This window comes from Rhipicephalus microplus, chromosome 3 (genome assembly GCF_043290135.1).
Source record: "Rhipicephalus microplus isolate Deutch F79 chromosome 3, USDA_Rmic, whole genome shotgun sequence".
Lineage (NCBI taxonomy): Eukaryota > Metazoa > Arthropoda > Arachnida > Ixodida > Ixodidae > Rhipicephalus > Rhipicephalus microplus.
In genome coordinates this window covers 175370212-175394397 of record NC_134702.1, presented here as the reverse complement: position 1 = coordinate 175394397, position 24186 = coordinate 175370212, and the positions used below count along the sequence as shown (strand labels likewise).

The 24186-nt window shown below is 44.0% G+C and overlaps 3 protein-coding genes across 9 annotated transcripts in view; 2 read left to right on the top strand and 1 right to left on the bottom strand.

Moving 5' to 3' along the window:
• Positions 1 to 5588: 5588 nt before the first annotated feature.
• LOC119174364 (uncharacterized) lies at positions 5589 to 11006 on the bottom strand. Its single transcript, XM_075890559.1, has 8 exons — positions 10573 to 11006; positions 9928 to 10025; positions 9504 to 9840; positions 9113 to 9249; positions 8381 to 8519; positions 8229 to 8303; positions 7352 to 7472; positions 5589 to 5704 (listed from the first exon to the last, which is right to left on the bottom strand). Exons 1-8 carry the CDS (start codon positions 10757 to 10759, stop codon positions 5671 to 5673), a joined length of 1128 nt encoding a protein of 375 aa, XP_075746674.1. The 5' UTR covers positions 10760 to 11006; the 3' UTR covers positions 5589 to 5670.
• Positions 11007 to 11589: 583 nt separating this feature from the next.
• LOC119172213 (uncharacterized) lies at positions 11590 to 17593 on the top strand. Of its 6 annotated transcripts, none has more exons than XM_037423242.2 (6): positions 11590 to 11825; positions 12120 to 12290; positions 12380 to 12556; positions 12630 to 12704; positions 13006 to 13077; positions 13428 to 17593. In XM_037423242.2, the coding sequence occupies exons 5-6, from the start codon at positions 13075 to 13077 to the stop codon at positions 15609 to 15611; spliced, it is 2187 nt and encodes a 728-aa protein (XP_037279139.1). In that variant the 5' UTR covers positions 11590 to 11825; positions 12120 to 12290; positions 12380 to 12556; positions 12630 to 12704; positions 13006 to 13074; the 3' UTR covers positions 15612 to 17593. The 6 variants fall into 6 exon arrangements, 5 of the variants coding, with proteins under 5 accessions (XP_037279139.1, XP_037279138.1, XP_075746672.1 ...); XM_037423241.2 differs by having other exon boundaries at positions 13425 to 17593; XR_012894442.1 differs by lacking the exon at positions 13006 to 13077 and having other exon boundaries at positions 13425 to 13590.
• A 2742-nt stretch (positions 17594 to 20335) lies between these two features.
• LOC142804046 (uncharacterized) overlaps positions 20336 to 24186 on the top strand; it is a 100590-nt gene continuing 96739 nt past the window's right edge. For both annotated transcript variants that reach the window (XM_075890561.1, XM_075890560.1), the window contains exon 1: positions 20336 to 20604. In XM_075890561.1, the coding sequence (XP_075746676.1) occupies positions 20551 to 20604 (54 nt within the window). In that variant the 5' untranslated portion in view covers positions 20336 to 20550. The remainder of the gene's footprint in view (positions 20605 to 24186) is intronic.

Below are 24186 nucleotides of genomic sequence, written 5' to 3'. Positions count from 1 at the left end.
ATAGACACGGTACTGCGGGGATTAAAATGGAAGACCTGCCTTTGCTACCTGGACGACATTGTCATTTTTTCGTCGAGCTTCTCACAGCACCTGGAATGGCTAGACGAAGTCCTCACGTGTTTAGCTAAGGCCGGTCTCCAGCTCAACACTAAGAAGTGTCGGTTTGCCAGTCACAGCATCAAGGTATTAGGTCACGTCGTCAGCAAACATGGCGTTGAGCCCGATCCCGACAAGGTTGCCACGGTACTGCACTTTCCCACACCAACCACACAGAAAGACCTCCGCAGCTTCCTTGGCTTAGCATCGTATTTCCGCCGCTTTGTACGTGATTTCGCTACCATTGCGGCTCCTCGGCACAAACTTCTGACCACGAGCGCACCCTTCGTCTGGTCGGATGACTGCGAAGTCGCTTTTCGCACCCTCAAGCGATGCCTCACATCACGGCCAGTGCTTCGCCATTTCGACCCTGCAGCACCTACTGTGTTACACACTGACGCAAGTGGACTTGGCATCGGTGCTGTCCTTCTTCTTCGGAACCATGCTTCCGAAGAACAAGTCGTGGCCTACGCGAGCCGTACTCTGTCACCTGCTGAGCGAAACTACAGCATCACTGAGCAAGGATGTCTCGCCATCGTGTGGTCCATACAAAAGTTTCGTCCTTACTTATACGGCCGGCATTTCACAATAGTGACTGACCATCATGCTCTGTGTTGGTTATCGTCTCCCAAAATTTTTTGGGACGCCTTGGCCGTTGGGTACTACGATTGCAAGAGTATGACTACAGCGTCACATATAGGTCGGGCCGAGAGCACCAAGATGCCGATGCTTTGTCCCGTTGCCCGCTCTCGCAAAGCGCCGAAGTGTCACCTTCCATCTGTTCGTCACCACCCGCCAAAGTGACCAAACAGACGGCTGCTGCTTCGAAACAGTTAGTTGCCTCGGCGGACCTTCTTTCGTCCACAGATCTCGCCTCGCTCCAACATGCCGATACCTACTGCCGCACAATCATCGATCGGCTCACTGGCTTATCGCGTGCTCCAAACAGCCGCCTAAGACGACAACTTGCCCGTTTCAAGCTTCAAGAGGGAACATTATGTCGGCCAATATACCATCCTCTCGGTAGCCAATGGGTTCCCGTCATTCCACGCTCACTTCGTCTGGAAGTTCTACAAGCGTTTCATGACGATGCGACAGCTGGCCACTTAGGGTTCCACAAGACCTACGACCGCCTCAGGACTCGCTGCTTTTGGCCTGGCCTCTCCACTTCTGTCGCCAAGTACGTCGCTTCCTGCGCGTCATGCCAGCACCGAAAACGTACCACATCTCTTCCCGCGGGGCCATTGCAACCACTGCCGTGCCCGTCCACTCCCTTTGAATTTGTGGGCATAGATCTATACGGACCTCTTCCGCTTACGCCAGCCGGTCACCGTTGGATTGTTACTGCCGTAGACCACCTTACTCGCTACGCGGAGACGGCAGCTCTTTCATCTGGTGCTACCTCTGAAGTAGCCGATTTTTTTCCTTCGCGCCATTATTTTACGACATGGCGCACCACGTGTGCTTCTTAGTGACCATGGCAAGACATTTCTTTCACACGTCCTTGCTGAAGTCTTACAGGCCTCTAACACCGTCCACAAGACCACATCAGCGTATCACCCAGAAACTAATGGTCTCACTGAGCGTTTTCACCGAACTTTGTCCGACATGATCTCTATGTACGTGCAACCAGATCACAAAAACTGGGACACAATACTTCCTTTTGTCACGTTCGCATATAACACTGCCATACAGCGTACAACGAATGTCAGCCCTTTTTTTCTCGTGTGTGGCCGTGTACCAACTTTTCTTCTGGACACCACCTTTTTGTCCACATCTTTCAATCCATCTTCATCTCTCCCGGAAGAGTTCGCCGCTCGCGTCGCCCGCTGCCGTGAAATCGCCCGCGCCAACACTGCTACCATTCAGGACAAGAGAAAAATCGACCTTGATGCGAAGCGTCGAGTTGTTGTGTTCCGCCCAGGCGATGAAGTACTTTTGTGGACACCTGTTCGTGTACCTGGGCTCTGCGAAAAATTCCTTCACCGATATATCGGTCCATACACCGTCCTGGAACGAACATCTGAAGTCAACTATCGCGTTGCTCCTGCCAACGCGGCTTCTGATCGTCGTTGCCGCCACACCGAGATCGCTCACGTCTCTCGACTGAAACGATATATTCGGCGTCCCAACCCTTTCTAACTTGCTGCCCTCTTTCGCTAAGGGGGAAAATAGTGTGAGCGCTGACTATGTACTTCATCTTCATCTGTATGACCAAACCATCGTAGTGATCATTATCGTATGTCACGCGGGCTGGATTTCTGGCTTGTGCGTCTGGATTAAAAAAGAGAACCTGGTTGCTGCCGTACCGGACGTGGACACACACACACACACACACACACACACACACACACACACACACACACACACACACACACACACACACACACACACACACACACACACACACATATATATATATATATATATATATATGTGTGTGTGTGTGTGTGCGCGCGTTCACTTGTACATATACAAGGAGTGTAACATTCTCAAAATTAGATGCTTCCCTGCCTGCCTACACTTTTCACGCTAAATAATGGAACTACGCTTATGATACAAAACATAGTCATAAATTTGGTCGCTTGCAGTGGTGTTACGCCAATAAAATATTTGAAAAGCAGTACAATTTAAGCTGTAGATGGGCTATATATATAATTGGCACTTTTTAATATGTTTTTGTGTTGCTTTTAATAAGTTCAATATGTATTAAGCCTTTCGAAAAACAATAGTTTTTATATTACGCAAAACTGGCATTATAAAACAGAAACGTCACCAATTAATGTTGTGACAATGTTACTTATACTTGGGTTTCCCATGAAACAATCGAGCGCATGTAGGCTCATATGAGGAACACTGTGCTCAGGATATTGCAGGGACTGCTGACAAAACGAGCGTATTATTTAATCACGGTTTCAATACCTCTCCTGTCTTTGTAGTTCGCCAGTAGCCACTTATGATGTAACGCAGCTCAATGCGCTAATTGAGTAAGAAGCTATAGGCAAAAGCATGCAAATTCCAATTAACATTTTTTTTTCTTCTCTGGGTCGACAGGTTCTTGAAACAGTGAATGTATCGACGCAATTTTGGTGTGCCTGCATATTTACTCGTGCACCATGGAATGTAGCAGGCGCGTTCACTGATAAAGGCTCAGAAACACATTAAACGCGCTAAAACGAGCAATTACACGCTTTCGCAGGCTCGGGCGCGCGCGCTTCAAATGCAGACACTTTTGAGATCTTTAGTGGATGGGTGGATGGTTTTGGCTGTACCCTTTAGATCGGGCGGTGGCTAGCGCCACCAAGCCGTAATACCTAATGAACCAAAAACTATATTTATTTTTTTTCCTTAAAAAAGAGTTTGAGGATTCGTACTTTGCAGTGAAGAGTTTAATTCTCACTCGTGCCTTGACTTTAGCCACAAATCAGATAACCTCCATTTAGTTAAGTGTACCCGCTTAAAGTTTATTTTGCCCTCCCGGTCCCTAAACCCCAGTGCTTTGAAAAACGCAGCGCCATCATCCTGAACTATAGGGTGAAGCCCTTTACAGAACATTATCAAGTGTTCGGCAGTTTCTTCTTCCTCTCCACACACACTGCATACTGTGTCTACCCCTTCGTATTTGGCCCGATATGTCTTGGTTCGCAGTACTCTTGTCCGGGCCTCAAACAGTAGAGAACTACCCCGAGTATTATCATAGATGCTTTCCTTGGCAATTTCCTGCTTAAAGGTTCGATAGGTCTCTAGTGCGGACTTCTTAAGCACGCCAATTCTCCACGTATCGATCTCAGCTTCCTTCACCTTCTTCTAAACCGATAATTCTTTTTGGTTTGGCCCCCTGCTGTTTTTTAGGTATTTACCTCTCACTTTTCGGGTTCGCTTCCTACATTTTGTATCGACATTCTTCATGTACAAGTAGCTGAAAACCTTCCTAGCCCAACGCTCTTCCCCCATTCCCAGTCAAAAATATTCAATGGGTCCAACTGGAAAATTTCCATTTAAAATCAATGGGTGTTGGACCAGTAGGATTTTCGCCACCCATTGAACATTATCCCGTTCGAATCAATGGGTAAACCCTTATATTCCAAAGGGGGATCCAAGTGGCTCACCACTTCAATGCAACTGGTTCAACAGGGGACCCCATTGGCTACCAGTTAAGTGTGGCTGGTGCTGAGCAATTGCCAGTTAGTTGCAATGGTGCGCACCATTTGAAATTGGTTGGTGACAAACTGGTAGCCCCTTTGGCCTCACATGGCCAGCCCATGAAAACGAAATGGTACGCTGGTGGTTGTCCAATTGGTGTGAATTGGCTAACCCGTTGAATCTAACTGGTGGTCAATTAAATATCCCGTTGATTTCAAATGGTCAACCCATTAAGACTAAATGGTACGCAGGTGGTTGTCCACCTGGTGTGAATTGGCTGACCTGTTGAAGCTAACTGGTGGTCAATTGGAAACCCCATTGACCTCAAATGGTCAACCCATTAATACTAAATGGTATGCAGGTGGTTGTCCACCTGGTGTGAATTGGCTGACCTGTTGAAGCTAACTGGTGGTCAATAGGAAACCCCATTGACCTAAAATGGTCAACCCATTTATACTAAATGGTATACTGGTGGTTGTCCACTTGGTGTGAATAGGCTGACCTGTTGAAGCCAACTGGTGGTGAATAGAAAACCCGTTGACCTGAAATGGTCAACCCATTGAAAATTAATGGTAGGCACGTGGTTGCCCGGCAGGTCTCAGTAGACTAACCCGTTGAAGCTAACTGGTAATCCTGTGGTTCCAGATGTTTGGCCCACTGATCGTAACTGGCATTCCAAACAGCCCCCAATTCATTCTAGTTGGTAAGCAAATTCAATGTGGCTGGTAACCACATGACTTCCCACATTGTTGCAAATGGTCAGCACTTTGATGGTAATTGAGACTCCAATGATTCCATATGTTTCAATAAAAGGTTGAGTTGGGCTAGTTGATACATACTTGGATACATGCAGCGCGAACTTAGACAAAGAACACAGACAAGCGCTCGTCTGCGTTGTGACTCTCTGGTCTTCGACCAAGCTGCACTGCATGTATCCAGATGATTGGCCCAGTGACAAAAGCTGGTGTTTAGCCAGTCACCATTCTACCTGGTAAGCCAATTTAATATGGCTGGCCATTAGTTTCTGGTAAGCACTTGGTTGACGCTAAATTGCTAACTGCATTTCAGCCAGCCAGTGGTTGGTATACAGAGAGAGCCAACTGAAGCTAAGTAGTAGTGTAGTAATTGCAGTCTCTTGGCTGACCTATAAACATGATTATCACATTTCTGCGGATGCAAGTAGAAAATGACAATCCTGTAGAAGGCTGGCTGTCATCACACTGCACTTCATTAATTGCAATTTCACAACACAGTGGAAACAGCACAGGCTGGATTACCTAGTGTGAATGTGACATTAATGCACACTCAAATGCATGCACATACAAGATAAAAACAATGGTAGAGAAAAAAAAAATATGAAAGAATGAAAATTTATTCACACATTCCATAATATTTACACTATTTAGAAAATGCACCAATGGTCCTCCTCCGTTAAACTTCCGCAACGCCCTGGTTGTCCTTCGCCCTGCAAATGTTTTGCAGAATTTATACATTTAGTCAGCCACACAATGGCTTACATTCTTCCAAGTCTAGATGTGATTTAACATAAAAACATTAACATAAAAATAGCTATGCATGTTGAAGGGGTACAACAGCTGTGCCAATTACGCGAATTTGATACAATTCCCCGCTTTTGCGCCGAGCTGCCAAAACCATATTGCGCCACGCTGCGCCAAAATGCCAGACGAGCCTCCAAATTTTCTCAGTTGTGCTAATTTCAGCGAGAAATGGAGGCCGCGTACGTTGCCCTCCTGCAGTTTCAGTCATCAATCAATCCAAGAGCACAGACTCTAACCTTAAACCATGGTAACCTAACCACGCTAACCTTAATCCCATTAGGGCAGGGCACTCGCGAGACGCGATCGACCAGATAAAGTAACAAAACCGTGCGCATCGATCCGCTGACTGCAACAAATACCTATCCGCTGGACGACGCAACTTCAAGACAAAAATGCATTGCCGTAGCCATGAATGCTTAGCGGGAAATATGAACTTCCTAGTCAGCAAAAGCAGCTATGGCATGTTAGCAACTAGAGCAGGGAGCACATACCGCGTTTTCCGTGCCCGAACAGTCAACGTGCTGCGAACACCAGCATTGCTGGTGACCATGTTGGTCGCCATAGCAACGGCACATAAAGCATTTTGTCATCTCGGCAATATTTGGTGCTGTTGTGGGACCAACGAGCATGCGCCGTTGTTACTTGATCAGGTAGAATGTGCCTTGGGACAAGCCGAGATGTTGTGCCCTAAACCTAACACCCATAAAAAAAAGGGGGAGGGGCATGGCGGTGTTCGAAAAAAATTTTTTTGTCTTGTTCTAATCTGTGCAGAACGCTACTTGAACTACCTTCTTTGCTATACACCGGTGCCCTGCGAAAATGCGTATTACGATTTGGAAGGGGCTATTAGCAACTCACGGGACAGCAAATTTTGTTCAATTACTCATGCGTGAATACTACAGCATAATTGTGAGCACTAGTATAATCGCTGATGCCTGAAAAAGTTACTGGCAATTATTTGGAGCAGCGTATGACACTTCTGTCACCCTAAAAAAAACTGCGCAAGGTTTTTTTTTTTCGCCACCTCAACTCCTCAGTTTCACAAATCCCTTGAATTTCAAGGTCCCCCAATTCGCAGATCTACATTTTCATTTACGGTTTCTGTCAAAGGATTAGGCAGATGCAGCAAGTGCTAATGCAGACTTTATCATTGTTTGCCCAGTGGGGTAGATCGAAATGCTAGTTTTATTGAAATGGCAGGGCTCACGCTTACTCTGCAGGATTTAGGTGAAGTTGAAAAACTTGAACATACTTTTTTTTTCTGAATGTAAGTCTTCTTTCCTCCAAATTTGGTCTTTTGTGATAAAAAATAAATGTTATTTCTTACAACCAGCCCTAAATTTGCATTTAAGTGTTCCGAAAGTAAGCTTCTACTGCTCCAAATGTTATTTCGGTTGTTGCACCCCTGACGTTGTGAAACACCTTAACTAATGCCATCCAATGCAGTCTTCTCTTTCTGTACATGCATGTTGCAAGCAGATGAATATGGCCAAGTTTCTCTTAAAAAAAGGGGGGGGGGGAGTCCTTTGACACAAAGAACACACTTATCTTACCGCTTGGCAAGCTTCTCAATATCTGAAAGCTTCTCAACAATGAAGTGGTTCATCTGTTTGACTGCCAACGGCAGTACTCCTGCAGGCACGCCTTGATGCTCCAGACGTGCTCTGTAGCAGTCTGAAACAACAAAAATTATCAATAAATAGCCTTGAAGAAACCAGCTGCTTAAAGAACTAATAGCATCGATATTACTTTAAGAACACAAAAGTTCAAAATTGAACTTTTAGTCATATTTCTTGATGCAATGAAGTGTTATATGCTGAATGGCCTAGAATATGCCTTAGCAGCACAGGCTTGAACAATACAGAAAGCATTCTCCAGTTAGCAAAAGTGTTCCGTTCCAGCATTTATTAGAAAAAGGAAACTGCGAACTTAGCGTGCACATGCACAAAAATAATCTAAAAAAGTAACATTTCACAGCTCTCCACTCGCACCATGTAACTGTGTGGATTTATATAGTGCAGGAAGAAAGCAGAGAACACTATTTCTTTTTTTGTCATTTTTTATGAAAGAGATATAAGTTATGATGAAAAAAATGCTGGCAGTCTACACACTAGCTCTATTGTTGGCTTTTCTTTTTTTCGACTATCTTTTTGAACTACCAGTGCATTTAAGAGACTTAAGACTTTCACCTGCCTGCACTCCTGACTAAAACAAATGAATTTAATAGTAAGTAAGAGGCAAGGTGTTGGGTCACATTTTTACAACTACATAGTTTATGTAAAATTGTGTTCATAACTGAAGTCAAAGCAGACAGTAAAGTTTGTAGTGGCTTCAAAATAGACTCAATTGCAACCGAGCTTTGCTGTGATTTCATGTACTAAGAATAAGATTGGTTCAATATGCATTCCAAGAGACTGTCTGCACACTTACCACGCATTACGTCCAACTTCCACGGTGTTAGGGGAGCCTTGCGTGGACGGTTAGGGTACCGTGGACAATGTTTTCCTGCATAACAGATATCCACAACAACGAATTCCCCCGTTACCAACTGACACACACTATGCTTTTGTATTATAACCAACCATGCAGGGAGCGCTCCTTAAGGTTGTCTTTCGACCAGATGGTGACTAGCAGGTCCTTGACAAATAAGGAATCCTTATGATGGGACTGCACATGTTCCCATGCACCTTTCTTGACCATAAGCCCTCGTCCAATGTCCACCTGCACGGAACATATGCATTCTGAAGGCATCCATGTGCAGTGCAACCTGTATTGCATATCATAAACAACAAAGGTCTATTCATTTCACCAGCACTTTGTCAGCCAGTTTTGTGGTGCTGCACTCTAGCATTCTTTCTATGAACTGCACATGGTGGTGTCAGCACCACAGTATTCATTGAGAGAAAGTGCAGCCTTTGTGCAAGACCAGTTTACAAAGTGCCTGCACCTTCTCAGTGAGGTTGTGCTGAATCCGCGCAGCACGAGATGGCTAAAACAGCAGCAGACAAGGCCAAGTGTATTCCTTAATATTTCTGTCCAACAAGTACGTTAGTGAAGTTGTTTTAGTAAGTTGTGTTGCTGACAACGAAATTCATTTTTTTTGGTTGTTCATAAGTTCTGCTTAAAATTTACACATATCTATAATGATCACTGAACTCTTTTTGGAATGTCTTGCTCAGCTGTGCAGAGACAAACTTCTATGACAAGTAATCTATAATGCTCAATCTTGCTTTATATTATTTTAACATGCTTTCAAAAGAACAGTTGTTTGTAATTTGGACAGCTGCACATTATTGACATTCCAGATAGAATACCATTGTTTCACTGTCATTCGGTTGCGGATTGGATGAACCTGGGCGAAGGGCTCGCTCTGTCAAGGTGTCTTGTAGATCCTCAGACACGGAGGGGCTCGACTGGCTGCCATCCATGATCCTTTTCATAATTCTGCAGCCTGCATTTATACATGAGGTGCCGTGCTGTTTGCATTGCCCAGAGAGGAAAAAGAGCTGACAAAATATTTTCATTAAATTTCATCAAACAGCTGTAAACAATAGCCATTTGCAGTCTAAACTCGAAATATCTTCACTTAAAGACTGCCGAACGTTTTATGGTAACAAGCTGTACACACTGCTAAATGTCAGAAGAATGGCATTAATGCTTTCACAGCACAAAATCAGTACAATGAAGACATTTTCTGCTTCATACCTTTCATGTCTTCCAGTGCAGAAATAACCTTGTCCTGAAGCTCCATATTCAGTCTTCTGAGTTGAGCCATCTCCCTGTCTTTTTCTTCATTTTGTTTTCGCAGTTGGCGAATGATGGTAGATTTTTTCTCTACCTGCTCTTCAAGGTTATCAATGGTTTCATGAGCCCTCTGAAGGCGCCCACTGTCCATTGCTTCTTTGTGGTGCTTTTTAGAATGTGGCCCATCTTGATTTTTCGCCTGCCTCTTCATATTTTCTTTCTTGCTTTTTAAAAGCTGAAGCAGGCGTGCCTCTGCACCACTTGTTGTTTTGTTTTTCGTTTTTTCTTTGATAGGGCTCTGGGCGAAAATAGAAAATAACTTGTTACACACTGTTTACACAAGTGTTGACAGGACCTTTTGTAGGAGGTTTAGATAATAATTTACCTCCGCTTCATTCTCGTAGTCCGAAGACGCCGGCGAATAAACCCTCTTCGGAATACGCGTTCTCTCTCTGGCCTCTGTCTCCGCGAAGTCCTCCGATTCTGGAAAACGTGAGGGCGGATTGCAACATTAACATTTACTGAGTTAGTGTCACATCATCCTCTGACGCGTGCACATTTCACGATCTCTAGCATGCACTTTTATTAGTTTTATTGCATTGTAAATTAACCATCGAACCTCGTGTGAATGCTTAAGTACCGTTGTAACACAACGTCATATGCCGCGAGCGAAATAGTAGCGTATAGACCTTGTCATTAGGTATAAAAGCTGCAGTGCCACAAACAAAGGCGCGTCCTACCGCAAAAGGGCCTTATATACTCCAGGCTGATATACCCGACGCTGTTGGTATCTCTCTGCGGCCAGGTAAATACCAGCGTCATCTCCGTAGAGTTTTCAGGTATATGCATAAATTAATAATGACACCATACTTATTTGCGATTGCACGCGGTAAATTAACAAAATGAACTATGCTAGTGGAGATTATCGATAAAATACTTTGTAGTTACTAACGGTGAACAGTGCTTAGCAGTCAGCCAGGCCAAAGAGAATGCATTTCGCCGGCAACATATCAAACAAAAGCAGGCTTACCTCCCAGTGCCAGAATCCGGGCCCTATAGTAATCGCTGTCTCCACTGTCGTCCGTCCATTTGACTAAATAGAGGGATTTGGACTTGAAGTCTTGCTGGTGACGGGGGAAGAAATCTTTAACGTCTTCTATTGGCACCGTTCCAATTTTTTTATCATCTTCGTACCGGACTCGAACGTGGGTAATCATCTTGCAATGCTGAAGAAAACATCTACACACGTGCGCTACAGCTGGTCAAACGCTGGTCGCACACAGCAAGCAACAAGGGTCGACCGCAGCTGCGGATCTGATAGTTTGTCAATGAAAATGTTATTCTTCATTATAAGTAAACAAAAAATCAGAATAATTTTAAAAGTATTTTTTTACTTTTATAATGTTTGTTTAACGCTACGCTGTTTCAATCAATTCACATGCAGACTGCTGGCTGCAGGGTGTCTATGCCATGACCTACTACACTCCTGACCTGCCCAGAGAGCACCTCTTCCAGCGCCCACGTTCTAGTTCATACCTTCTGCCGCTAGGGCCGTAACCTACGAGCGGCGTGGCGCTAGGCAGCACCTGCTCGCTGACGTCATCTTCACTCTTTGTGGTCAAATTTTGACCAACAAAGCACTCGTAGTGCGTATTTATGATCCAAAATTTAGAATTATTCAGAAATAATAATACTAAAAGACATTCAGAATTTTTTTGCAATAAAATGCACGCGACCACGCATAGGCTGCCCTACATCGTGTAAATCTACGGGTTCCCACGTTTGTCAACCAGTGTGCTATAAATACTCAAGCGCTCTGAACACCTTGCTTAACCAGCAATGTATGGGAAGAAATAGTCACATATATGCCGCCAGTTCACTGCAGAATGCAGGCATTCTTATACCAGCGCCTACAAAACAACCGTAAAGAAACAGACGAACAGGTTATAGGTAGCGCCACCTACGGCGAGCGATTGAACGAGAGCGGGGACACGCGCTCCCATAGGAACCCCGCTATCTGAACAGGTCAGGAGTGTAGTAGGTCATGGTCTATGCAATATGGCAGCCGCTGTGGCCGCAGGCAGCCGGTGCACATTGTCCTATCGCTTACATCGCCGTTTCTGTACTTCGTGTCCCGGAGTGAAATAAGCCGTCTTGTTGCTTCAAGACCTCGCGATGGAGCGCGGTCCGAAGAAAAGAAAGAGAGGACCCTACAAGACTTATTTAAATCCCAAGTCTCAGTTCCAGCTACCAAGGAGCACCGCACGCGCTTGCCCGCCGACCGTAAGTTCTGATCATTTTCAACATGGATGGGCACTTTCGATCGGGGTTTTAGCTTGATCCGGGCCCTGCTGGTATCAGATCAGCGGTTGTCCACAACATTAATCTGCATGTTGCTCAACGACTTCGATCGTTGCGCCGTGTTTTACGGTCTTCCTTTTTACCACCCTTTAAAGTTCTGCCCGCGAATGATCGAATGTGCTCGGCCGTGTTAAATTGCTATTTTTTATCAGTGCATTTTCTTTTTCATTAATTTAGCGCAGCAATTTAAGTCCAAATCTCATTATTTTCTTCTAGGGTGCCAGCCCTAGCATGCCTTCTTCGAGTGATGAGGCAGACAGCGACACTGAAAGGGCAGATCCACCAAGTCGAACAACATCACTGAAGAGCCGGAATAGTCACATAGCTAGTCCGGGCTCCGAACGTCCGGAAAGTGAAGAAGATTTCCCCGAGTCCGATAATGAGCCGGTAAATTGAGCTGGTAGTAGAATGCTACGAGAACTATTGTTTCTATACGATAAACCGTTTACTATATCGGCGCACTTGTTCTATCACAGGTAACGTCAAGTGGAGGCCGGTTAGGCTCGTCAGCTGGCAGTGCTATGGAAGCTCCTGCTGCAGCCCCTGAAGCACAAGAGCAGAGGAACAGCGCTGATCCGTCACAGAAATTTCCTGCACGCGAGCCTCACGCCCCAGCAGATGAAGTTATTTTACTAAGGCTTATCAGTTAATTAGTAAGCATACACATGCTATTTTATGCTTATGTATTACGATGGGAAATTATAAATTTTGGTTGGTTTTTTTTAGGACTCTCCACTTCAAGACGGCATTGCAAGCCTTTCTGACGCAGATGATTCGTCACTGTTTGATAAGGATGAAGAGGTAACTTTTACACACTAGTTGCACTCTACAAATATGTGCAGCTGGAAGATTCACATCCACTAGAATAGCCTTGAGCAAGTGCATTGGCACTGTGGTTTTCTCTTGCATAATCAGTTCAAGACGAGTTATCACTTGGGACAATAAACTCTGGGAACAACCTGCAACAGGTTTTCAGACCATGTTCTTAACACTGTCTGTTGTCATGTAATTTACGTGCTATGAGTGAACTAGCACAGCTAACTAGAATAGGCAGATTGGGTTACTGTGGCACTAAATGCTTCTTTTTTTTTTTTCTTCACAGGAAGCTTTTTCAAGTGACCATGCTTCACAGCAAGGTTTCCCTGGAGATTTTCTCACATTAGATGATGACATGGTGTGTTTGTTTTCACTGGAAATAACTAGATTTATGGTCAGGTTTTAAGGGCACTACTTTCACAGGCTCTTTTATGTACTGGAAAATGTCTGTGTAAATTGGGCACTGTTAAGAGGGACACGTAGCGGTGATTTGGTGAATGATTCATTTCAAGATCACTGGCTCTTTCATTTTAAAGAATATCTCACCAGTTGGTCTGTAAAAAGTTATCAGCCTAGCAGGCATGATATTTTGTACTGATCAATAACAGAGTTGTTTGCTCATATTCATTGGGCTTATCACGGTTCACTATAACTGAATTCTGTGATAGCTTCATTGACGAAAGCTTTTTTTTTTTTTACTTTCAGCAGCCTGCTGCAGATCCAGTGACAGAGCCTGATCCATCTTGCAAGGCACGCTTTGGAGACCTTTTTACACAACTTGTCACTGAGAAAGTGGTTCTTTCGAAGGGAGATATTCTCCTAATGGCACTAAAGCATGCTGTGAAGAATAATTTGACTCTTTTGGGTTTAACTAGCTTAATAGATTTAATTAACAGAATTTTTGATAAACCTATATTACCTCACTCACAGTATCACCTACATAAACTTTTTAGCGAAACTGGCACCACTATGACTTTTTTCTTTTTTTGTCCGAGATGCTTTTCGCATATTGGCAGTCTTGAGACAAATTCTTACTTGAAATGCTCGAAGTGCAGTCACACAACTTTTGTGTCTTCCCTTTCGGATGCCCCCTTTTTTGTCACTCTCGATGTGGAGTCGCAACTTCAAAGGCTACTTAAGGACTGTGATCTTCTTGATTTAACAAAGCCCCTTCCGACGAATGGGACATTTTCAGACATCTGGGATGGTACAATGTATCGTACTTTTGTAGCCGAATCTCAACACTGTGGACCAAGAATCAGTTTCTCGTTGAATGCAGATGGGACCCCGCTTTTCAAATCAAGTGGGACATCAATTTGGCCCATCCAGCTAATTGTTAATGAGCTCCCTCCACAGCAAAGAATGTCCAAATTGGTCCTGGCCGCATTGTGGTTCTGGAAAGAAAAGCCAAACATGGCACTTTTCCAAGGTACTTTTGTTGAGAAAATGAACGAGCTGTGTGAGAATGGCGTTGAATTACAACGTCAAGGAAGGGTTGAAAAATATAAGGTCTATTGTATCTGTTCAAGTGTAGATTCTGTTGCTAGGGCACCGATGCAAGGTGTAACCCAATTTAATGGGTATTTTGGATGTAATTGGTGTCTCCAAAGAGGTGAGAGAGCTGGCGGGGCAACTAAATACCCAGTTGAGGAAGTTGAACCCACAGAAAGAAGTGAGCTCCAAATGCTAAATGACATGGAGATTGCTTTGAAAGGGGGGGTGCCTGTGCAAGGAGTCAAAACAGTGTCACCGTTGATAAACCTGCCCCATTTTAACATAGTGTGGAGCTTTGTGCCAGACTATATGCACTGTGTCTTGCTGGGGGTAGCGCGCCAGTTCCTAGAATTGTGGTTCAATTCTGATAGTGCCTGTTCAATAAGCCGACATCAGCACATAGTGGACCGCAGGCTTATGTCTATTAAGCCACCAATGGATGTGAAGCGATTGCCGAGGCCGACAAAAGAGCGGAAATGGTGGAAGGCCAAGGAACTTGAGAGCTGGCTACTTTGTTACAGTGTCCCTGTTTTGCATGGCATTCTTGAGAAGCCATACATGCAACACTGGGCTTGCCTAGTTGAAGCCTTGCACATAATGTTGCAGCGTGCAATCAGCCCAACTGAGCTCACCATTGCCGAGGGGCTATTGTTGGAGTTTCATGTGCGTGCAGAACTGCTGTTTGGCAAGTCAGTCATGACATTCAACATGCACCAACTGACTCATATAGCAAAGAGTGTGCGCCACTGGGGACCACTTTGGGCACACAGTGCGTTCCCATTTGAAGCTGGGAACGGCAGCCTAAAAAAAGCTGTAAAAGCAGCTAACGGAATTCCCCATCAAGTCTGCCGAGTCCTACAGATGGAAAGCATGGTAGTAGAACTTCAACGGCAGGCTATCAGTCCAAGTGTAGCAGAGTACTGCTCGTCTTTTGATGGCACAAAAACGCAAAAAAGCGTACTTAGTAGTGGTGGCTACCGTTTTTTCGGACACGGTTCCCGACGTGCATCAGCAGGTTTGCAGCCATCTTTACATGACACTACCCTTGAGTTCACCAAATACAGAAGAATGTTGGCGAAGGGATCAATTATCACTGATAGCATGTATGCATCTAACAAGAGGACCAATAGCTCTGTTGTTGAACTTCAAAATGGGCATTTTGTTATTGTTGAAGAAATATACCATGGCAGCGACAACAAAGCATATATATCTGCAAGGAAATTAAGCTGCAGTCCAGTGATGTACAACTTGGTGGCCATGTCACATGTGCTGAAAGTAAATCACAAGGCAGCGAATACATCACTGGTCGAATGCTCTGAAATCAGAAAGGTGGTTGTGTTTGTGGAACTCGAAAGAGCTTCCTATGTATGCTTCCCTCCAAGTTCCTTTACATTGTAATGTATTTGAAGTGAAGAACCTATGCTGTGTAAGTTTTAAAGGAACCCTGTTTAGTGCACACTATGCCTCAAAACATGAGCGTTTTTTTATGTGAGTGGCCCTTGAAATGCCTTGAGGCGATCGACGTGAAATCGCCACCCGTGACTAGTTAGCTCTTCTAGTAGGCAAGATGTTTGTCATGATGACTCATACCATTGAAACAATTCCGTTTGAGTATATATAATGTATATAGTTCATCAAAAAGTATATAGTGAATCCAAATGTAAATTAATAAACATTGAGTATGTTATGTATATATAACATTGCCACGTCTATATATGGTAATAGAAGATTTGTACGGAGGATTCGCGGGTGACCTGATCATCTCCAAGCAAGCTCACCTAACATCATTCACTTTCTGGATATGGTGATGATTTTTTGTTTCACGATTATGTTTCAATGCATGGTGACAACATGGTGTACCTCATAAAAATTGTTCTTTAGAGCAGTCATGCCTGTGTAGCTCATGAACATACCAAGAAAATGTTTTTAAATGTGCAGTGAAAATGGTTATGTGTGGGCCCGCACATGAGAGCCTCCCCGGCTGCATATTTGAGACCACTGATATAGAGGGATTTATCGTGCTGTGCAGATTAAATTGATTGACCACATGGCTGTGACAAATTGTGAAATATCTGTCTGTAAGCCAGCTTGCTCTCTAGGTTTGATTGTTTTTGGAAATATTTTTTTTTCGTTAAAGTCTAGTGTTTTGCATATTGTATTAGGTATCTGAATATTACCGAAAAGAGATCGGTGGGTCTGAATTTCTTTAAATTTATTATGTCTCTTTTTGTGTGTATTAATGTTTTATATTTGCATTGTGTACTGAATGTTTTCCTATATTTATTCAGTGGGTGCTGTATTTTTTTTATTCTTACTGCTATTGTATTCTTTATTTTAGTGTGTGTGTCGGGGTACTGCAATATTACATGACGCTTTTTATTCTTTTTCATACAAGTTCAGTCTTGTACACTATGCATAGAATGTGTGCTTGTCATTCATACATAATTCATTGTGCCACTGTGAGCATCCTTAAAGGCCAACTCCAGCGATTTTTCGACCATGTCAAGGTAATGGTGTTTCTGTGTTCCTGAGACACTCTTGTCACGAGCCCAATAGCTGAAATGCTCAGGAAATTCGAAAACAATTTTTAATAAGCAAAAAGGTGCAAAACCGAAACCCGACCGGGCGCCCGGTCTGCATATGATGTACTATTTGTTAAGAACTGGAGGCCGTATACTGGTTCTGCCGGCACGTAGTATGAAAACTGTGAAAGCCAGACCAGCGAAGCACCGGCAAAACACCACAGAGGAAGGAAGAAAGCTCTCCCGTGCTATGGTCGTGCCAAACACCACCGCTGTCGTCTTGGGGCCAGCACAATAAACAATGTAGGGGCCAAAGTAGCGATGCCATCGCCTGCGTCACTTTCGTTGACATGACAAACTTGACATCGCACTGACAGTGTTGCCAATAATTCTGGCAAGCGAGGCGAGTTTTTCGAGGCAATCTTTAAAATTCATTTGCAAATAATCTGCGCATCTCTCAAGCCTGTAATTGGCATAAATGACAGGAATGTGCGTAAGAGTGTACCCAGCGAATTTGATTGAGATTCGTTGACCTCGAAAAACCACCGGAGTTGACCTTTAAGCATCCTTAAATAAGTAAAGACATGCTGTTCACGTGTAAACTGTTAACCTGTATGAAACCTGTTTCTCAGTGCTTTACTGAAATGCCAGTTGTATGGCAATGCCTTTTTCCTCCTTTGGAACTAAAATTCCTTTTATTGTGATTCAATTTACTGTTATAAGTATTTGTAATATTTGAAGTATCTTGTACGCCTTGTGTTGCAGCACTGGCCAAGAAATTTTTTTACACCAAAATATGTTCTGTGCTATTTAAATCCTGTTTGCCTTGAAATAAAATTCTTTTTTTTTTCAATGTTATTGTTGCCTTTCATACCTTCTTTCGGATATCTTGTTAGTGAGAACATCTAATTGTTTTCTCTTAGTTGCATAACCTTTTCTATCGTATGAATATTAAAAAAATTCAGTCATATCCTGCAGCAGCATTATATGCAGTGACAGGTAGCCCATAAACACGTGACATCAGGTGCTCACTGGTAGTTAGCCATATTCCCTAGTTTGGGAATAAGACATCGTTGGTACATTGTGATGCTGCAAACAGTAGAAGGTGCGGTTCCAATGTGTACTAGTACTTTAACTGCTGCATTTTCATGATGCATATATGGAAAGCTTAATCAGATGCCCTGATACAGTGGTTGTTTGTAAACCAGGCAAGTGTTGTAAACAAGCTTAATTTAATCCAAGGTTTAAGTAAGTGACCGAGCTCAGGGATTCCAAGCTGAAGCACTAGCTCGAATTCTGTTTGGGTAACACACATAAATGAATTGCTTTATATGGAGGGTTGGATGCATCACCGTAGATTTCCATTTATGACTTTCAATACTGCTCAGGTAGAGAATTGTAAAAAATAAACTTCAAAGTTATGCATGTACTGCAATTGGGGTGTCCTATTGGACTCTCCCATTGCAGCTTGGGTCCCATTGACGTCCATTTGAGTCCCATTGCAACCAACTGGAACCACCTATCATGACAGCAGGTCATCCTGTTAGAACTTCAAATATGCAGAGTTGGTTAAAATGTTAGAAGCCACTACATGGGAAGTCCAATTGGACAGTCCCATTGCAGCATGCACTTCCAATTGGGCACCAGTTAGACACCATTTGAACCCCACTTAGCCCCCTTTGCCACCCATTGCTCCTAACTGGAACATCCAGTTGGACCCATTAACTATTTTTGACTGGGTTTCTCTCAATCGCTTCTCAAGTTTTATCTTGCTGCTAGCTTCCCTGCCCTCAAATGATGTCCATCCCATATCACCTTGTACTCCCTGATTTGGTGTATTCCCGTGAGCTCCTAAAGCAAGCCTACCTATTCCACGTTGCTTAATTTCTAATCTTGCTTGAACTTCTGATCTCGTGCACAAGACCGTATTGCCGAACGTCAGCCCAGGAACCACGACCCCTTTCCATATTCCTCTCACAACATCATACCTATTGTAATTCCACAGTGCCCTATTTTTCATGACTGCTGCATTCCTGTTACCTTTAGTCGTCACGTATATTTCGTGTTCCCTCAGATACTCGGTCCCATTGCTTATCCATACGCTCAGATATTTGTATTTATATGTTATCTCTAGCGTGACCTCCTGTATTCTAAGCTCACTACCTTCGTTGTCATTGAAAATCATGACTGCTGATTTTTCCTTACTGAATCTAAAATCTAACCTATCTCCCTCATTACCGCAGACGTCCATCAATCTCTGCAAATCTTCCTTGTTGTTGGCCATTACCACTATATTATCTGCGTACATTAATGCTGGTAGTGCCTGATCAATAAGTTTTCCTTGTTTGACTAAAGAGAGGTTGAAGCCCAGTCCACTTCCCTGTAATTTTGCCTCTAATTCTTGTAGGTACATCATGAATAAAAAGGGTGACAGGGGGCACTTCTGCCCAAGCCCCTGTTTTACCTCTGCAGGCTTGGATACCTGTTTTTCCCACTTTATAACTACCTTGTTACCTTTATAGATGCCCTTTAAAATATTAGTGACTACATGTTCCACGCCTAGTGTGTCCAGTATTCCCCACAATTCCTCTTGAACCACGCTATCGTACGCTCCCTTGATATCCAAAAATGCTAGCCACAGGGGCCTGTGTTCCTTTTCTGCTATTTCGATGCACTGCGTCAGTGAGAACAGATTGTCTTCCAACCTCCTGTGTTTCCGAAACCCATTCTGCAGTTCCCCCAGCACCCCCTCATCCTCTATCCACGCCAGCTGTCTTTCCTTTATAATCTGCATCGCCAGCTTGTAGACCACTGATGTCACTGTTATAGGACGGTAGTTGTCTATGTCAGCTTTGTCCCCCTTTCCTTTATAGATCATGCTCATCCTGCTAAGTTTCCATCCATCGGGAACTTCACCATCGATTATTATTGTGCTCACTGCCTCTCTTAAAGCCTGCTTAGACTTCGGACCTAATGTCTTTATCAGCCTAATTGGAATGCCACCTGGGCCTGTTGATGTACTACTAGGAACCCTTTTCTCAGCCCTTTCCCACTCTCGTTGTGAAAATGGAGCCATTGCACCACTTGATTTGTCCTTGTCTATTGTGGTGCATAAAGTACTTCTTTGTTGAAATTTTTCTGTCACTTTTGTTCTTATATATTCAATAGCTTCGTCCCCTTCTAGCCTAGCACCTAGGGCTGTAGTTATAAAACTCTGCTCTAGGCTCGTCTCATTTCTTAGGGAGTTTAGATGGTTACAAAATTTCGCAGCTGCCTTTCTATCTTTTTTACGTACTTCTGCCAGCCACTGAGCTCCCTTCCTTCTAATCTTTTCATTGATCAGAAGGGATGCATCCCTTCTACAGCTTAGAAAGGTTGCCCATTTTCTTTCAACATCATCTGTCGGTTCACCCCGCTGCTTTGCATGTCTGTTTTCCTAGAGGCTTCCTGACGTTTTGCTATGGCTCAGTACAAACAAGGACCTTAAGTACCATGAGACTACAGCGCCGCCGCTACTGTCACCCGCTGGAGAATCGGCCGAGATTCGGTGCAGCCGCCTCGTTCACTCCACTGCAACCTTTTAGTACACTAGGCGACCGCGAAGGAAGGGGGCGACTCTCCGCTCTGGCTGGCGACTCTGCAGCTGCTTTTCAGTCGCTCCGAGTCATGGGTGTGCTCACCGTCACTCACTGTGTCCTGGTTTTCCGCGTCAGTCGCCTGTATTATTCTGAATAATCAACGTCCCAAGACTACGTTTATGGTTTACTCTGCAAAGAACGGCTGCTTCAGCGAGAACTTCGTCTCGTAGTATCACCATGCCTGCTCCTTGCTCTGCGAATGCCTGTTCAAGCATCGGCGCCCGACTCGATGTAAGTGGTGTTTCACGCACAGTTACAAAGAAAAATAAATAAATAAATACGAGCTGATCAGTGTATCGCTGTTGTGAAAGGAACTTCAAGCCTTCGAGAACGTCAGTACTGTGCTAACCGCAGGTCTCTGCTCGAAACAACTCCGTGACAGCGACTACCATCGTAATTTTTTGCCAATGCATGTAAATAAAATTCTGGGGAAGTTGCTCGAACGTGGTGCCATCAATGTTTGTTCATGAATGAAATTAATCGCAAGCACCGTGAGCACCATTCTAGAATAGACAAAACTACGAGGTAAGATGTCGAATGTTGCAGCTTGTTATGCCTTTGTAGTAAAGTGAAATGATTTTCACCGCCAGGGCGAAGCATTGAGTGCGATAGCATCAAATTGTAATGTTACAAGAAGAAAGGCTAGCAGATAACGCGTTAGGATTCGATCTCGCCTGGTTCTATAAAGCGCTGATGCAAGAGAATACAGCCGCTCCAAGGTGAAAAGTATTTATCGCGCAGTGTCGTCGCGGTCAAACGTGCTCTTCTGATCAAAGATTGCAGTTGCTTCACTATTTGCGGCGAGATCGGGCTATAGGTAGCAGCACTGCCCCGAGAAAGTGTAGACAGGCGGTCGGCCCGCGTATACAAATACACGCAGCAGCGCTTCGTTGCGCAGTCTGAGCCGATCGTCGGCAGATAAAATGCGTTGACTACAGTTAATATCCCCGCTCTTCTCTACAGAATAATCGTTTTAATCGGTGCACGACTCCTATGCAATGTTAACATTATCCGCGAGTTAAGCGCATTCTGCCTTTCATAGGGATGCTCACCATGGGTGACTCTTCACGTTTTCGCATGAAACCACACCTTCAATGTGTTGTTTGTGCGTGGTTGGCTCGTGTTCTGCCTGCTCTGCACTGCTGTAGCGTGACTGAACTACTTATTTACATCTGTGTCATATGCATACTACAAAAAAGAGAGACAGAAAGATCATAGAAAGCCCACATATCTGCGATTCATTCAGTACCACCGTTCGCGCCTTATACCCATATGATTTTTTAAATGTGAAGCATTTCTTAGCGAACTTCAGTGGCTTTGAGCATATCTATCTATCTATCTAGCCGCTTAAGTTAGGGTGCTCTCGTCGTCACCACCTTAACCTGGCGGGAACCGAAATTAGCATGGCAAGGCAAGATGGTTTGACGAATATGACGCGCTTGTCAAGACATGATTAATGTCACAATCCTGTCATGTATGTCGTCAAACACTTCCCACCAGACAGTCGCACATACCCATGGGCGGGTATGTGCCGCTGGTGTGCAGTTATGTGCCACAGGTTATTGACACTTAGCATCTACCCAGGAACGACGAGAACACACATGGGCAATTTTAATGCGTGAACGTTAACAAATACCCGATATCGGTAGCGTCAACACGAGTTCAAAGAATAAATTTCAAGGTCCCAGCTGGATTCGAACCCAAGCTATCTGCGTGGCAATGAAGCATTTTCCCACAGAGCTACGCCAGCTGTCGGAACTACTTTTCAAAGAGGCACTAATCTTCGTGAAACGTCAACAGTAGTTGCAGTGCTGCATACCTAATTTTATAAACATTACATATTTACTCCTTTGATGCAGCTGTCACGTCAGGTTAACGTCAATTGTGGTTAGTTGTCATGCACTGAAGTTGATTTATGTAGCAGTGTCCACCGCCAGCATTCTCGCGAGAATCAGAGCTTCATATCAACTTCTGGTGTTGCTAATATGCATGGCCCAGTTGACATCATTGCACAAGTGAAAACAACTGGCTATATAAACATTTGCAACTCTTCAACCTATGCCTGTGCTTGAAACATTTGTATGTGCATTTAGCGTCATATTTAATGACGTGCCATTCAATAAAGAAATTGCAACACAGTCACACATCTTCCCTCTGCATGCTTCGCGTAACGTCGATTTTCAGGTAGGTGGGATCTGCCGAATAGTTTTTTTTTTCATTCTGTTCACCATGAAATATGGTACAGTCGATAAGTCTAGTCAGGAAACCTTAGTGACTGACGGCGCTTTGCGCTACACTGCGATTACCGCATGTACGCACATGTTCTTTCCAAGTAAAAATTTTATATAAGAGTTCAGCATTGATGGTTTACGTGCATGGCAGTGCTACAGCAAAAGCCTGGTTAAAGGGACAAGCATGTTTTTTTGTTGGTTTTTTTTTTTTTCAGGCAAAAATTACCACTGCCTTCTGTCGGTCACTAACAATGTGACACAAATGCTGAAAACATTGTAAAAAAGATGTTTTCAGTGAAATTGAAAGATTATATATATAGGGCATGCCGTCTGAATTAATTTTCAACATGTGAGCTCACAGTGTAAGTAACAGTGTAAGTCTACGCTGTAAGTACCGAAGTCTCACAGTTTACGTGATAGTATTATTTCTATGTAGTTATACACCGGCCAGATAAACGCAACTAAGGCTCCTCGCATGATCGTTTAACTACAGTGTCGTAGTTGTACACCTACCAACAGCACGCAAATGCATGACCTAGAACCGTTTTTTTTTTTTTTTAACTTCTGAGTCGCTACAAAACGCTGCATTCACCCAGCATTTAAAAGCCCTCGTGTTTGGGAGGATGCCAAGAGCATTTTGCGATGTGCTTGAAGCAGAAAACCACACCCACTCTGAAATTATTCTGGTGAATGGAGGGTACGACGACAATAAACAGCACTCTGGAATGTTGCACTCGCGGATCTTATTAATAAGCATTAGCAGCCGAGAAAGATCAAATGCTTTTGTATGTTGTTTCAGGCATACGTAAAATCAGTTACACTCGCGCTGACATGACCGGACAAACCACACTTTGAGAACGAGCATTCATGGCATATTGCCTATAGAAACACGACGTGGCTAGCAGTCGATGCAAGGTGCAATCCATACTTTGCCATTTCGGCCAGTAGCTGCCAGCCCCGACTCTGCTCGATCTCGCAGCCAATGGGGGTATTCATGTCACGTCGCCAAGGACGTCACATACTGCTCTCTGCCATTTTGGCGTCCTTAGATCGGTGGCTCTGGAGGCAGCAGGGGTTCAGTCATCAACTCTTTGTAGACATTGTGGCTGATTCTTTTATGTTTTCGGCTCTTTATGCATTAATTACGTGAGTGGGGTAGCGGCACAGTGCGGCGCTTCGTACAAGAGTAGCTTGTGCAGCTCTGACAGGCAGCGTTTTGAGAAAAAAATTTAACTGTGTGGCGTGGACTCCTTCGACCTTGGCGTGCGATATGTTGCGAACATCGACCTTTGGCCACGCTGGACAAATGCGAGATTATGTATTTTTTTTGTTTGTTTTGAGAACAAGTTTGTCTCTCGAAAGCTGCTGAAGGCGTACAACTCTATGGAGGGCTACAATTACGTGACCAGTGGCTGGGTGCAGGAGCCACTGCTGACAGAAGTCTATACAGACACTGTCATCGTAATCACACAAGTAAGCGCTCGTTCTCGAATTGCCAGGTTTTGTCGCGTTTTTACCTTCTTGTTAAAGTAACCAACTTGCTGAATTGTTAGTTTTATTGACGATGCGGCCATGAGTAGCT